This window comes from Diachasma alloeum, unplaced genomic scaffold, assembly GCF_001412515.2.
Source record: "Diachasma alloeum isolate Michigan unplaced genomic scaffold, Dall2.0 Dall_scaffold_00366, whole genome shotgun sequence".
In the NCBI taxonomy this organism is placed as follows: Eukaryota; Metazoa; Arthropoda; class Insecta; order Hymenoptera; family Braconidae; genus Diachasma; species Diachasma alloeum.
Window position 1 is genome coordinate 197,189 of NW_021680505.1, and position 17,223 is coordinate 214,411.

The window sequence follows — 17,223 nt, forward strand, 5'->3', positions numbered from 1 at the left end:
CCCTCTGAAGAGAGCAGGACTTCTATATCAACAGCGCGCCGTGTAATTCACTGTATTATAATTAACGAGGTATTGGATCGTTGAGTCACCGACTGTAACACAGTAAAGTTAGGGGGTAGAGGCAGGATTGGGCGTGTAAATTACGTTGGTCAATTACACCGTTTTTTACCGACGTAATTTACGTAAATTACCTCGACGGGTTTTTTACATTTTTTACATTCCTTCGAAAAGCTTGCAATTTTTGCAAGCTTGCGATTACTAGAATGTTTTATTTTATTCCGCGTGACAAAGACGCAGTATTGGACACATAAAAAATAGTATATTGTGGCCCGAGGACAGATAAACTGCGAATTTTAATTTCACTTTGTTCGGTTAGAACGCGGTTCTCGGTACTTGAGGCATAAAATATCATTTTATGTCCCTAGGACTGTAAAACCGCGATTCTAACATCGATTTCCTCGATTGAATCGCGGTTTTCGGGCCCAGAGACATAAAATATTGTATGCCACACGGCGATAAAACCATTTCCTGGCTCATATGATTAAAATCCATGATTCGCGGCATTTTAAGAAACAAAAACATGACCTCATATCTTGTAAAGAGTAAATTTCACGAGGGTCGAACGTTGTAAAAGACCAATGTCACAAGTCATCTCCGTTGTGAGAAAGTTAATCTCATTATCAATTGAACTTTATTGGATTTTCCGCTTTATTATCTGTAGCCCGGGAAAAGCCCAGTTGGACCTGAAAAGAACCATTTTTTTCTGAAGAGTTCAAAAAAGCTACCGAAGACAATTGAATTAGTTTTATCATTTAAGAATGTTGAATGACACAAGTTAATGTCAAGACACAAGATGATGACGCCACGAATTCAATAGAGACCAATAAATAATGAGATTGACCCTTGTAAAATTCATCCCTTACACGGTATGACCCTCGTGATTTGTCACCCTTGTGAGGTATAATCTTCGCGAAGCTTCACGGTTTACGATAAAAAGTAACGTCGGCTGGTTTTTTACATTTATTACATTTATTACGTAAATTACGCGTTTTTTACGATGTCATGTAAAAAACTGCGGTCATCGACAGATGCCCAACGCTGGGTAGAGGTCAGTAGAGGTGTGGTGGGTTGAAACAGACGAGCTCTGTTATGCTCTGTTACCGGAATTACTCAGCATCTGTACTTGTCCGCGATGGTGAGTTTCACGAGGCCTCCACGATAATTCACGATGGCGTAAGAGTCGTAGCCACAATTTTTAAAAAAGAAAACCCGAGGCTCTCGCTTAATGGCCAGAGGCGTTCCAGTTCTCTGTGCAACAGGGAGCTAAGCAGAACACTTACACTATTTAACATCAATCGGAGTTACAAACTATTCTGCAGTCGAATTTCGGTAAGTCAATATTATTTTATTACATCCTCCAATTAATTTACATTTCCTCCTCGGTATTTAAATCCTCCAGCTGCAAAAGTCGGATTTTTATTTCTTCGCGAAATCTCTCTCCTCGCATCTAAATGAATTTTTTCCTGATAATTAAACTCTTTTTCACACTTACAAAATCATTAATTGGATAAAATTTAGTGAATAAAACTGAAAAAATTAATTAGAAGAAAAAATAAAGAACATTTGTGGTGATTTCTCTTTTCTAAAAAGAATTAAGTTGAGAATCCAATATTTTTGCATTATAAAAATGGCTTCAACAGATCCGGAAACGCATAATTGACCATAATTATAAGTCTATTTGAAGCAGGGAATACAATTCAATAGACGCATTGAACCAAATCAAAAGTGCAACCGATACTCTTCACGCATTATGATTGATGGAATGGGATTGAGATGAATTAAAAATAATATATCATGATTAAGTTCAATACAATAGAAGAGCGTTTGTAACAGTGGAACGTGGTCCCCGGAAGCTCCAATATTTAACTCGCCCTCATACTCCCGAATTAGAAATAACGATTTGAATTCTAATGGCACTTGGAGGTGCATAGAAATCATTCAAACTTGGCAGTTAACCAAGTCACGCATCCCCTATTCCCATTGAAAAATGGACATTGAGAGGAGGAAGTTTATGATTTCTATGAAGTCTAGACTATTATTCGTCAGGAGAACACGTTTTCGGGGGAAGGGAACCGTTAACAAGATAAAGAAAAATCGAAATCTCGGAAGAAGAAGAGAAATATTAGAATAACTACGAATTATCTCGGAGTGATAAGGAGAAACTAGAGGAATTCTACGCTCTATCTACCCCAGAATATCATTTCGTCGTCGACAAATTATCGGAAACGAAATTTTCAATCTTTTGAACACGAAAAATAGAAAAAACACAGTGAGTTTTGATGATTATGGTTTTGCTTGATCAATTATCTCGGAGGATATTGATCTGGCGAAAAAATATTACGGAAAACAAATTTAGCTGGTGAAATTTTCTACAAAAAATGTTTTATGACATTTTTCCCTAAACCCCTTTGTTTTCGAGATATTTTCATTGTCAGCGGAACGAAAAAAGAATGGCGTTTAGTATTTCTTGTTCTAACGCGCGAGAAACTCCCGAAATCCCGCAAAAATTGAGTGAATATCCTCTTATCTCCCTCTGCAGTCAATCGCAGGCATTCTGTGTAATGTCGCTCGGATGAATAACACCACTCATCCCGTAATTAATCTTCCTCTCCCTCTGGACAATTTATTTTAACGATTTTCTTCATTCATCTGAATCATGTCAATGAAATTCTGAATGAATAATTCAGAGCAGTTGCTATTTTCATTTCACAAAATATTTTCCAATACTTCGATTTCAAAAAATACTATTTGAAATAGTGGACGTCAATTGTGTGAAATAATTATATTTCATTATTTCAAATGGATAGGGAATTTGATTTGATTTGACTCGTGAATTTTCTTTTTCGCTGTGAAAAAAAAATTCTATTCTTCTACATATTGATTGAAATAGTCGAGTAGTGAAATAAACTAGGAAACACTATCTCATTTTTCACTCAGATAGAACGAAATACTAAATATCTGTTTAATTTAAGTTTAAAAACACGAATGAATGAATTAGTTTATTATTTAGTCAACTGAGATAAGCGACTTGCAATAACTATTTCGAACAGTACTTGGGCGGGTAACACTTGAATACCCATGTCCAAAATGGGTACGAATCTCTAGGACCGATTTGATAATAATCATTTCATTTTCTTTTGCTTTTTTATCGTGATAATATCGAAAATAGAATTTGAATAGGGTTTTGTTTATCACGGAAATTGTGAACGCGGGGATTATTCGCGTGTATGATACATGAATTCAATAACCAAGTGGTCCAAGATAAGAGAGAGTCTATCGGGTCAGGAAGATGACCTCTTATTCACACGCGGAATTATCTTCCTATTGCGAACAGCGGAGTGATGAAGAAAAAAAAAGTCTCGTAGTTATTATTTGACAGATATCTCAAAAACTATTGAGTTTATCGAAAAACACCAAAAAACTTTTTTTGTAGCCCATGAAATTCTCTACAAAAAATGTTTTACACATCTTCCGCTAGACCCCTTCCTCCACGAGATATTTGCAAAAGAATCAAAAAATGAATTTTGCAAAATTGTTTAAAATATTTCAACTTTTTCCCTGAAATAAATAGTTCTCTTCAATCGTTAATTTATCATTAAAAAAATTATACTTGATCATTTTCATTTGATGAAACTTCTCCGCAAAACCAATCAATTCCCTCGCTAATTGAAAAATAAATAGATTAACAGAGCGATTTTAAGAAGAAAAAATGAAAAAAATGGCATTTTTCGCTTTTTAATTTATATTGTGTTCGGTTCTGTTATTGTTTGCTAACAGCATGAGTCAAGGTCTTTGCCCCTTGATGAAATCGTTTGGGCGGTACCAAGTTCAACGTGCAACCCAAGAAACTCCTGCACTTGATTATAAATGACTCGGTCTGTTGCTCGAACACTTCAATCAGATCTTGGAGTTCATGGACTCTGAAAATGCATCACGAGCATCAACTATGCCCCTTGTGTAACAATTTTTTGTTTATATTTAGAGTTGCCCCGTAGGAAAAGGCACATTGCGATAGGCTGATGAGCCCTTGGTATCGTAAGAAGTGGAATTATTGGAGCCATGTGGCTGGAGTATTCAGCCATCTGCCTCTTTGTGCAATCAACGTGGTCAAAGAACCCTCGAGTGCATTTTTTATCACCTGAGATTTATTCTCAGCCTCGAGAAATCATTCTTGTGAATACTAAATTATGAATGAATGAAAGCGAATGTGAAACGCCATTCTTTAATAGCCAATCGCGATGCATTACGATTTCATTCGTGATGTTTGATGTATTAAAAATGAAAATTATTTTGAATGAAATTTCTAATTTAACATTCTCCACTGCTATCACACATAAAAAAATTCATAGAAAAACTTAGTGAATTCGACAGGAAATTCTATTGAATTTCTATTGAACTTTCCCTGAAATTTCTATCAGTTTTTGGCGAATTCTATTGAAGCATTCCGCAAGACTTATTGCACGTTTTTTATAGGAAATGTTCAATGGAAAATATTTAATAGAAAACACCAGTAGAATTACATGTTTCGATACAACTTTTTTCTTCAGACATTTTCTACAGGAATTCATCGACATGAATTTTACAAGTTTTTTTACTTTATTTTTCTTCACAAAAATGACCGGAGGGATTTCTATAGAAAACATTTTAATGCGAATAGATTCCACTTTAAAAAAATCCAGTGTAACGATTTTTGAACCCTCTATTCCGCTTATGAAGTAATGAAATATGATGTCTATCTATAGTTTTTTATGATTAATCTTTTGTTTACAGTAAATGTAAAAAAAGAGAGATTAATTTCTTACTGTAATGAAAAAAGATATATAACATAGTATATATATACATAATATCATATAATATATACTATATGTGGGGTATTCCATGTGAACTCACCCAGGTCAAAACCCTCACCATCGCCAATCATATTGCTGATTTTTCCTGTGGTTGTACATGGAAAAATATGACTTCTCAAATTTTTTCAAATTTTTTGAGGCATCCTGTGGACAGTCATATTTTTTTGAAAGTTTTATCTTCAAATGTCTGTAACTTCCGTAGAAATCAACCGATTTGAGTTTTTTTTACAAAATGTGCGTCTTCGAACACACTTTCCATATAAAAATATGCCAACTTTTTTCAATTCGTTCTTTCATCGATTTCCTCAGAAAAACCTCAAAAAACTTCAAAAAACGAGTCGTTTTCAAAGTTAGACCCGTTTTATATTTTTCAACAAATTTTATTGAATATATTGGACCAAAACAAAATTTTTCACCAAAGGCCAAAGTGGGCTTCCCATTTCGTGGCCGTCATTTCCAATTTGAATATATGAATCCGGGATGAAGAATTTCAAAAATTTCAAAATTCTTTTCGCATTTGAACGCAGAAGCATTATTTGAATTTACCGCCTGAAGAATCACTGCATTATATTCGAATCTGGAACAATTTGATGATTTTTTGAAAATTCGTTAACAATAAATCTTTTCGAGTGGTGTGTTCTAATAGAGATCCCACTTTGGCCTTTGGTAAAAAAATTTATTTTGGTGCGATATATTCACTGAAATTTTTTGAAAAATATAAAAAGGGTCCAAAAAACGACTCGTTTTTTGAAGTTTTTTGAGGTTTTTCTGAGGAAATCGATGGAAGAGCGAATTGAAAAAAATTGGCATATTTTTATATGGGAAGTGTGTTCTAAGACGCACATTTTGTAAAAAAAAACTCAAATCGGTTGATTTTTACGGAAGTTACAGGCATTTGAAGATAAAACTTGCAAAAAAACATGACTGCCCACAGGATGCCTTAAAAAATCTGAAAAAATTTGAAAAGTCATAAATATGTTTTTCCATATACAACCACAGGAAAAATCGGCAATATGATTGGCGATGGTGAGGGTTTTGACCTGGGTGAGTTCACATTGAATACCCCATATACTATAGGGGAGAGTGGGCAAAATGACACAGTTGGAAAATGACTGACGCAATTCAAGCAAAACAATTTTTTCTTGTTAAATATTTTTTTTATTAACTTTTGTTTATCAACTTTTTTTTATTCTTGAGAGTACTAATGAGAATAATAATTTTCCGTTCAGTAGAATGAAAAATTGAGACGTAATGACGGGAGAAGATTTTGTCAATAGATTAATTGAAAATAAAATGAAACCGCCAAATCCAAAGGCCAGAGGAAGGCCCAGGGGGAGACCCAGAGGGGGAAAAAGGAAAATGTGATGCTGAGTGTCAATCGAATGAAAAAAGAAAAGCGTAATCGGCCTAATGTAATCAGTTCAATTATAATCGATTGAATTATAAGACGAATAGGATTTACTATTCTCATCGGTACTCCCAATAATAAAAAAAGTTGATAAAAAAAATTTAACAAACAAAATTTTTTTTGCTTGAATTGCGGCAGTCATTTCTCGACTGTTTCATTTTGCCATACTCTCCCCTATGTTTCATACTTCATTTTTTTTTCAACTGTAATTAAAAAATTAATATAGTTCTGTAAAAAAACATATAAATATATATAGGATATTATGTATGTATAAAGTACACAATACATCCCCAAAAATGAAAAAGAACACAAAAAGGAAAAGAGAAACGAAGAAAAAGATAAAGATGATTATGACGATTCCGACGAAATTATTCAACAATTAAATTCTTATTGTGAAAAACTTTGTTTAAACCATTAATTTCTCCTGCATTATTCTTGAGATGAAAATTAATGAAAGTGAAAAACGGCAAGGTTTTACTATTCTTGCACCAATGGAAAACAAAAATTAGTGAAGTTGTTTTATATCGAAATATCTCGAAACTACCTGACCGCTAATCCTTAATTCTGATTGGTCAATATGTGATACGAAGTTATTCACAAAAAAAACACGCGGCATTTTCAAATTCTTCAGTGGCAAATTTTTTTTTTCACGTCATATAGATGTATAATATATATATTTCACATGTATATATATCATCGGTGAAATTAATAAATTCTGTCCTTTTATGGAGACCGATTGTTTTAAAGATAATTGAAGATAATTAATTGAAAATGAAAAATTTTTTATAGATTCTTTTACTCTACTTCGCTATTCATTTCAATCATTAGTCGAATTCTCTTTGATTCATTATCAATATTTATAAGGTATTCATGAGAAAATGAAATTCAATGAATTCCATTTCTTCATTTCAACAAATGAATAGATGAGCGCGCGCGAGAGCGCGCGCATAGATCTTGTCAATAATTAAAAAATAAATTTCTATAGAAAAATGGAATTCCATTGATTCTGGGTAATGTCCGCAGAAAAATTACCGGCACGAGTCCAAAAGCATTAAAAAAAAGAGAGGAGATACATAAGGGAGGATGAGGCTCCTGGCGATTTCATTGGTCTTGCTCCACCTAATTCTCGTCATTCATCTATCTGACGCCCGAGAAATCACGTAAGAGACTATCCTCCAATAATCCTCCACTTTATTTCGAATTAAGGAATTACGCCGATGGGTTTTTAATTAATTTTTATGGGAAAAAGTGACTCGACAATTGTCTCAATTGAGAGGAGGAAAAAAATCACAGAAGAAAAAATTCTTGTCGTTTTGTTCTTTTTTTACTGCAACTCTGGAAAATTTTCCGGGGGAATGAGTCATCTCATGAAAATTATTTTCCGTCAAGGCACGAGGATATCAAAGATGCCATGCTGAGTCTCGTCCACATGATGCGAGAGAACACAGAGAAGCTGGAGAGGCACGAGGTCAGAGAGCGCCAATTGGGTGAACAAGTTAAAAAGGCCATTAGTCTTTTATCGAAGAGAGTCTCAGCTATTGATGGACTCAAGACGCATCTCACTAAGTTGGATGAGAGAATGGCAGGGATCGAGCAATTAATTTCACAGGTTTAATCGAATTTTAATGCCAATTGGGAGAGGGATGCAGAAAACAGTACAGAGTAGTGGGCGGATATCTAGGAAACTATTCGCTTTGGGAAAAAATGTCATAAAAACTTTTTCGTAGATTATAAAATTATCTACAAAAATGTCTTATGACATTTTCCGATTAGTCCGATAGTTTCAGAGATATTCACGAGGTACTCTAACTTCATTTTTAATAATCTAGAAATTTTCATGCTTTTTGGTAGAAATTATTTTGCAAATATTTTTTTTTTATTTAGCACAAAACCAATGAGTTTAAACAGCTTTTCATACAAAAAAAATTTTATACATATATATGAGGTATTGCATGCCAAATGAGTCAACGGCTAACTCTCACCCTCTTAAAAATTGATGGCGATTTTTTCTACGATTGGGGGGCTTGAAAAACTATCTTTCAAATTTTTTCAGATTTTTTTGACAGCCCAGTTCGGAGATTTTTTTTTTTCAAATTACTAGTTTCTTTTACAATAATTCGAGTTCTACTCATCCGATTTCGATTTATTAGGGATGAAAATTTTAGATTTTTCACCAACTATAAGAATGTTTTTTGTCCAAATTTTTTCCAATCTCTAGATGCTCGAAATAACTAATTGTCGAAAAAAAGTTGAATAACTTGAATTTGGCTAATTACATCACTGTTGATTATTTTAATTTTTTTTCAGTAATTCCTATAATCAAAACAAAAATTTTGAGCCGCCATACATGTTGCATTTCATCTTGAATCTATTTTATTTTTAATTTTTTATTCTCAAAATTCTGCGAATTTGGTCAAAATACCCCAAAATGTCATTGGTTGACTTTGATTATAAACAGTATGAAGTAAATTTTAATATATACCTATATATTACATATTTTTTTGATATATAATGAAAGTCGTTTTAAGATGTTTGCACAAAATTTTCGCAATTTTAAAAAGAAAAAATTAAAAAAAGGATAGATCCTGGATGGAACCCAACATGTATGACGGCTCAAAATTTTCGTTTTCATTACAAGAATTACTGAAAAAAGTTAAAATAATCGGCCGTGACTTAATTGCCAAAATTCAAGTTTTTCAACTTTTTTTTCGAAAATTCGTTATTTTGAGTATATAAAGATTGGAATTTTTTTAAAAAAACATTCTTATAGGCGGTGAAAAATGGAAAATTTTGCCTCCTAATAAATCGAAATTGGATGAGTAGAACTCGAGTTATTGTAAAAAAACGGAACAATGTGAAAAAAATCACATTTCCGAACTGGGCTGTCACAAAAACCTGAAAAAATTTGAGAGATAGTTTTTCAAGCCCCCTAATCGTAGAAAAAATCGCCGTCATTTTTCAAGAGGGTGAGAGTTAGCCGTTGACTCATTTGGCATGGAATAACTCATATATATACATACATTTGTGTACCATTTGTTGATCTGAAGATTTTGCAAATACCTCGGAAGTTATTGGGTTTGGAAAAAAATGTTATGCGAACTTTTTGTAGATCATTAAATTTCCTGCAAAAGTGCTTTATGTCATTTTTTTATACGTCCAATATATTCGACGGTATTTCCAGTTTTCTAAAAATGATAAGCGTACTGAATTTGCAGAGAGACGAGAGAGAGAGAATTCAAATGCAAAAAACAGCGGACGGCGTTGAACTCTTGGAGAGTCATCTAAACAGTTGGTTCACGGATGTGGATAGCAAACTCGCTGAGAATAATCGTCGAACCGATACCGAAGTACCGAGAATTCACGATAATAGGCCTTCCGAGATAATGACAAAACTCAATAAAACGGAGGCAGCTATTGGTGGTGAACTCGTCAAACTGGAGTTTGCACTCGAAGCTATTACCAACAAGCTGGGGGATGCGCCTGCCAAGCTCCTTGTTGTGTCTGAAGAGGTATTTATCGTCTCCTCATGCAGAAATTTTGGCAACAGTCCTAAAAATTCACTTTTCTCCACGTGAGAAAACCCAGAATTGATTGCCAATTTATTATTATTCCTAAAAAAAAACATTCCCTTTTGATTTAGAAAAGCCTCAACTAAATATTTACTCTGTTGTTTGATCCTTGGCCCCTCCTCATGACCTTTCCTCACCCTCTCGTCATCGTAATCCCTTTTTAATGCCCGTCCCTGCAGAATTAATTCGAAAAATCCTCTCAGGTGGAAAAAATTGGGACCAGAATCAGTGATATGGAAGCTTCCCTGGAGGTTCTGAAGTCAAGTACTCAACAACTTCATGAGAAGGTCGGTGAGAAGGCGGAGGTCAGCCCTGCACTCGAGGGACAGGCCGAGACGCTTATGAGACTGAAAGAACTTGCAGAAGACACTTCCGAGAGGATCCAACAACTTCCAATGTACACAAAAAATTTATTTCTGAATTTTTGGGAATATCTCAGCAACGAGTGGGTTTAGGAAGAAATGTGATAAGAGATTTTCTGCAGAGCGTTAAATTCTCTATAAAAAAGGTTCTGATATATTTTTTGATAAGAGGACTTGCTATCGAGATTTTTCAGCATTTAGTTGTTGTTGTCAACGACAGCTCATTTTTTAACGGAAATTTTTTGTGGAAATTCCTCCAAACCCACTATGTGCACGAGGAAAAGTCATAATAAAATTTTTGTAGCTTATGAAATTCTCCACAAAAAATGTCATATCACATTTTTCTTTACATGTCTTCCCTCTAAAGATATACGTAAATATTTTCAGCTGCTGCATTTTCACTGTTTGATTTTTTCCTGAATATTCTAGGACAACTGACGTTCATGCGCTTCACAACGAGACCCAGGCAGTTCTCCAGGAGACAAAGCACGCCCTCAGGGAAGCTATAGCGCGCGAGGTGCATGAAATCGACGTAAATGTGCAGGAGACGAATCAGGAAACGAAGCATGCAATTGGTGAATTGAGGTAAATTCAATAAAACAAGCGGCAAATTGCCCTCGTATCGAATATAGTATAGGGGAGGTTGGGGTAAAATGGACACTTGACTTTTTTAAAAAATGTTAATGACGGGTTGAAATGTTGATAAAATTTAATCATTTTTTTTTTCATTGCAAAGAACAATTCTTTCCCTTTGTGATGAGACTAAACTGAGCTCAATTGATAAATTTGTTTCTCAGTTATGAGTAATTAAAACAAAAGTCTAAAGTGTCCATTTTACCCCACTCTCCCCTAGTAATTTTTGCTAATAAATTAGCAATATGCCTCCGAATGGTTATTTTGCATATCATTTCCTTCTATCATGTATAATTCATTGTTTACTTAATTTTATTAAATTTAATACAATTTCGTTTTAACTAATTTTGTCAGATTTTCAACTTAGTTGAATGATATCATCACCATTATTCTTATTATTCCTGTCTTCTATACAACCGATTGTCTTTTTTGCGGTTCTATCTCTCCCCTGAATCCTTCGATAAAATGTTGATAGAAAAATTTTATTTATACATCGTTGAATGAATTTAAAACATCACATTTGAAGAAACCATCAGGAAGCTCACTTTCAGGAAAATTCATGAAAAATTCGAAATTTTCAACAATCATCATAAAAATCAAATCAAGCCATACAGCTATATCGTAATCATTTTTTAACTTCGACTTTATGGGATTAAAACAAACATTTTAAGCTATAATTGAATTCGTTTGAAGCATAATATTCAGTGTTATTCCCGGAATTCTGAATTTCGAAAAAGATAAAATTTTTGCAAATTTTCAAATAGATCAAAATAACAATTATTGTTATCGCCTTCATCTTCAAACTCGGTCAAAATCACATGCAAACTAAATTTTTAAGCCATCATTCAATCAGGTCAGAAATTTTTTTTTAGTTATCGCAAAAAAACATTCTTTGGGGGGGGAAGTGCGGACGAAAAAATTTAATAGAAAAACCTATCGAATTTATTAGAAAATTCTATTGAATTCCTATTGAACTGTCCTATTAGTTTTTGGCCGATTCTATTGAAATGTTCAATAGAAAATATTCAGTAGAAAAAGTCAATAGAATTCAATTTTTCTGTATAACTTATTCTATTGAGATATTTTCTATAGAATTTCCTCGGCTCAAATGTTCTAAGTTTTTTTGTTTGATTTTCTTGATGAGAAGACAAGAAAAAAAGAATGAAAAAAACTTGGAAAATTTGAGCCGACGAAATTCTATAGAAAATGTCTGAAAAGATTAATTTATGTAGAAAAATCGAATTCTGTTGACTTTTATCACGTACAAAAATGTTCATGCACTGAGAAACAAATATATTTTTGCCAAATATCTATTTACTTGAGAGAAGTATTTACTTTTTTAAAGTTGAATTTCTCTATCCGAGTCATTCCCAGACAAGCTTGATTAGGTTTCAATTATGACAATCATGTTGCACTAGAGGAAGACTATGCTGTACATGACCTTCGATGAACTCCTTCAATAATTATTCATTTTTCCTAAATTTCTTATTTCCTAGGGAAAAGAATTTTGATTAATTTTTCAATGTTGATAATTATTGAGAGAGTTCACTCACTCACTCACAGCTAACATGATCATCTTCTAGAGCAATATAATTGTCACAATTGAAGCCTAATGAGAATTGACCGGGAATGCCTCGGCAGGAGAAATATGGAATTGACAAAATAAATACTTCTCTCAAGTAAATGGATATTTGGCAAAAATAATTTTTTTTCTCAGTGTGGCCACGGCCATGGTCTTTTGGCCGCTTGCCATGGAGTTGCCATGGCCTTTGCCATGGAGTTCCCATGGCGCTGCTGAGGGACGTTGCCTGGCGTTTCCATGGAAAAAAAAAAATAATCAAATTATCAAGTAAGGGAGATTGATCCTCTTGACCCTCGTGACCTTGTTGTACCTTGTGACCCTTATGACCTTAAAGGTCAAAGGCCATGGCAAGCGGCCAAAAGACCATGGCCAGGCCATGAACATTTTATGTACGTGTTTCTATTGACGTTTTCTATTAAACATGTAAATAGAATCACCCAAAAACTAATAGAAAGTTTAATAGAAATTCAATAGAATTTTCTAACGAATTCGATAGGTTTTTCTATTAAATTTTTTCGTGCGTGAAAGGGGGGGGGGTGCATTGAGAATTGACAACCAAAAAAAATTGAGTCGGCGAGTTTTTCAAAAATCTTAAAAATTGAATTCGTAATCAAAATCCTCTGCAGGTTGGATATGGCGAATAATGTAGATCGCGTGAATGAGGGGCTGAATGACCTCGTGAAAGGCCATTCAGTTATGATGGCCATGGCAGATGACGTTCTGGACACGAAGAAACGAGTGGAATATGGGGTTCACCAGATTCTCCTGGAAGTTGGCGATTTAGTGAAAACTCAGAGTATTCACATCAATGATACCCTCAACTCCAGGTTCGATGGCATCTCCAATGACATAATGGATAATCAGAATGGAGCTGTTGCCAATTTAACCACGAAGATGGAGCAGGAGATGAATCAAGTGACTAAAATTCAAGAAATTCAGTTGAAAAAAATTTTAGAACCTCTTAATTCGTCGGTTTTGTTTTCCGCAGGTCTGGAGGCAGATCAATGTGATGTACCAGCAGATGACTGAGAGTGCTAAAGCTCTGGAGAAGCTGCACAAGCAGAATGAAGCTTATGTGAATGGGACAACCACGACGTTGGGGGGAATGGAGAGTAAAGTGAGTGGAGAAAATAGTGTTCGGGTTTTGGTAATATCTTGAAAGCTCACGGTGGCAGAGAAAAAAATTTTTAGAGCTTTTTTAGCTGAGGAAATTTTTGAAGCCAAAGGTCTTGGGAAATTTTCTTGACCTACTTATCACTGAGAGATAGTGATGCAGCGAGACAAGACGAGAAGATACAATTTCTCGTGTCGTCTCGTCTCGTCAGAGCAATTCTTCTCTCGTCTCTATAATCCAATTTGCACGGGAAAAAAATACACAGAGGAGCAGAGAGCGGGAGACTCTCTCGCCTCTCGTTTCTCTCGTTGTCGACCAGCTTCTCTCGTCCCATCACGTTGCTGTCATTGTCTCGAATGACACTTCTCGTTTCGTCTTGTCATGTCTCTCGTCTCGTCTCATTTCTCTCACGTCTCACGGCATTACTACTGAGAGAATTAGACATTGGGGACAAAGATATGGAACATCGAATCTGATTAAGGGGAGACTACTGAGTTTTAAAAGTTGCGGGCTATTGGTGTAAGATTTCTTATGCATTGAAGATTAATTATATAAGTCTAAAAATGAATAATTAGTGCAAAAAATTAATTGTTTATTGTTCGCTTGCCCAGCACAGGCTTAAAACGTTGAAAATATTTTTTTTTTATTTTTGAAAAAAGTGTACAAGACCAATTACGAATTAGTTTTTTAAAATTCGACTACTACACAGCTGATTTCGTTTTGTTTAAGGATGTTTAGCCGTTTTCAGCAAATCTTATATTTTCATGTTCAAGGAAAATTCTATAAATTTTTGGCTGATAGCAGAACATATAAAACTAACTTCTTTGATGTTAAAAAAAATTAATCGCAATAGGCTCGCCAGAAATAAACAAATTTTTCCTTATACACGAGCTCTTATGGAATTTATGTTGAAATTTATAATTCACCTACTACAAGACTCTAAAAATAGAAATAAAAATAGAAGGTAATGTACAAAACTATATTGAATCGAATGGCCGGAAAAAAATTTGGGGTACCCGCGCAAAAAGAGGAAATATTTGAAAGATTCTATCCCATATAAGCGCATGTTAGCGCATGCGCTTGGTGCATTTTGTCCATTCCATTTCTAAATAATAAACGTGGGTTCGCGGATTGAAATTTTTATCAAGATGAAGGGACTAACTTCATCTCTCAGCCAAAAAAAATCAATTTTTTTTTAATACTTGTGATTTTGGATAAACATCCTTAATATGAAAATTTGCGCCATTCATGTAAAATAGGTAGAAAAATGATCCTTGAAATAATTAAAATATATTCTCGATGCTTTCACAAACATTTTTCGGGCTATTTTACACGAATAGTGCAATTTTTTATTAAGAAAGAAACCAATTAGCTGTGTAGGAGTGGAATTGCAAAAAAATAATTCTTAATTGTTGTACACGTTTTTTCAAAAAATAAAAAAAAATCTCTGTAGCTTAAAAATTGGAGGCCCTGGACTATTTTTAACATTTCAAGCGTCTCCAGAGCAAATGAAGATTGATAACTCAATTTTTTGCACTAATTATGCGTTTTTAGACATGCATAATCGATCTTCAATGTATGAGAAATCTCATTCCAATATCCTGCGACTTTAAAAACTCACAGTTCTCCCCTTAAGGGGAGACTCTCTCGCCTCTCGTTTCTCTCGAAAACGATAGTAGTCTTCCCTTAAGGGCAGACTACTGTGAGTTTTAAGAGTCGTGGGTTATTGGAGTGAGACTTTTCATACGTTAAAGATCGATTATATAGATCTATGTATATAGAATTCTTTTTATAAATTTTATAAATCTATATAGAATTTTTTTTATTGTTCGTTTACCCGAAAAATGTGTGGAACAACAGTTACGAGCCAGTTTTTTGAAATTCGACTCGTATACAGCTGATTTCTTTTTTTTTCATGTAAAAAAATTCACTATTTGTGTAAAAAAAAAACAAAAAAAGCAAATTTAGCTATGTAAAAAGGGAATCTAAAAAAAATAGCTCGTAATTGTTATTCCGCATATTGTTCCGTTTGAAAACAGTTTGAAAAAAAAAACATCCTCTGTACCTCAAAAATTGGAGGCCCTGGACTGTTTTTGGCATTTTAAATTTTCGGGCAAACGAACAAAAAAAAATTTTCTCGCACTAATTATTCGTTTTCAGATCTATATAATCGATCTTCTATGTATGAAAAATCTCATTCCAATAACCCACGACTTGGAAAAGTCACAGTAGTCTCCCCTTAATCTAATTAATTGCCTCTGTTTTTAGAATCCTCTGAATTGTTAATTGAATTTTTCCTCAGGTCGAAGAGATCACGAAACGCATGTCAGAGGTCGACGAGAACCTGAACTACCTCCTGGGTAGGCTCTTCCTGGTGACCCAGGAGTTCAATCAGATAAAATCGGGTCTGGGTGCAGCCCTGGACAACATAAAGGCCTCGTTCAAGGAGGTCCAGGAAAAAGCCAATGACCTGAGCAATCCTGGCCCGCATCCTGTCCCCGAGAACTACAAGGAGATGGATGAGACACCCAAGAACGAGGACGGACATATACCGGAGATAATAAGCCACGTTAAGTCGTATTAAAATGTACGGGTACTTATTATCCTCCATTCCTTCAGTCCTATTTCTGAGAGAACTAAAGTGCCTTGAGGATCTTCAAGAGATGAATAACATCTTGGGAAAAAATTATTCGAACTATTCCAACTATTTGAAACATTCACAACTGATTGAACTGAACGTACCCGCAATTATCTCGTGAAGGAGTGGGTTTACCGGAAAATGTGATATGAACTTTTTTTTAGAGAATTTAATTCTCTGCAAAAACTATCTAGGGACATTAGCCTCTAAAACCAGTCGTTCACGAGACAGACCTGAAAGTAGCCCTTCCACCTCATTAATAATTGTGCCTATTATCGTTTTATCGGTTTTGTATAAATCCAAGCATCGTCAGAGCCATTTACAAGTCCCAATGTACATTAAATAGATTGACTTCGTCCATACAATTTCGTGATTCATTGTTTCAAAAAATCAAATCAACAATTTTAACAAATGAATTGTTTTGAAAAATTAATGAAAATTCCTCTGAATTTTTTTTTCACTGCAATTAATCACAAAAGTCTTTACGCAATCAATTAATTAAATAATGCTAATAATAATAATAATCCCAAGTAATTTTCGTAACAGAAGATCCTCCATTTTCCCAATGAAATTTATTTCACACTCTTCCCTTTAGTATTATTTTCTCGCCCAATTAGCGTAAACGTAATTCCATGTATGATTAGTTTAGAATTTTTTTATGCCTCTACCCATTACAAAATTAATAAAAGCGTAAAATAAAGGATAAAATTAAAGAATAGGAAGATGGGAGAATACCTGTAATGAATTAAATCATCAATATTGTCGCCTGTCAACAAATTGTTTTTACTATTTACTTATTTCATCAATAAATCTTATGACATTCGTTCTGAACATTTTTGGTTTAATTCATACGTTAATTAGTGTTTAGATTCGTTTCCATATTTTGTTATTTTTTCATCGCATTTTTCAATTATCATTATTTGTTTACTATTTACACATTGTCTTACCTAAGTATACATATGCTACATATTTACTATTTTCTTTATCTCCACTCATTGGAGTATACT

General features: G+C 34.1%; 1 protein-coding gene across 1 annotated transcript; it reads left to right on the forward strand.

Annotated features, from left to right (window-relative positions):
- Window positions 1–1,300: 1,300 nt before the first annotated feature.
- Window positions 1,301–17,047, forward strand: LOC107041506. The gene is made up of 9 exons (XM_015262083.1): window positions 1,301–1,389; window positions 7,342–7,478; window positions 7,708–7,927; window positions 9,534–9,827; window positions 10,091–10,284; window positions 10,679–10,834; window positions 13,091–13,379; window positions 13,453–13,581; window positions 15,881–17,047. Exons 2-9 carry the CDS (start codon window positions 7,402–7,404, stop codon window positions 16,160–16,162), a joined length of 1,641 nt encoding a protein of 546 aa, XP_015117569.1. The 5' UTR covers window positions 1,301–1,389; window positions 7,342–7,401; the 3' UTR covers window positions 16,163–17,047.
- Window positions 17,048–17,223: the final 176 nt, after the last annotated feature.

Excerpts from the sequence above, each read along its gene's own strand:
- LOC107041506 (XM_015262083.1), top strand. The coding sequence starts at position 7,402 with ATGAGGCTCCTGGCGATTTCATTGGTCTTGCTCCACCTAATTCTCGTC. Across the intron at positions 7,479-7,707 it reads TCTGACGCCCGAGAAATCAC|GCACGAGGATATCAAAGATG; the intron begins GTAAGAGACTAT and ends TTTTCCGTCAAG. Across the intron at positions 13,380-13,452 it reads TGGAGCAGGAGATGAATCAA|GTCTGGAGGCAGATCAATGT; the intron begins GTGACTAAAATT and ends TGTTTTCCGCAG.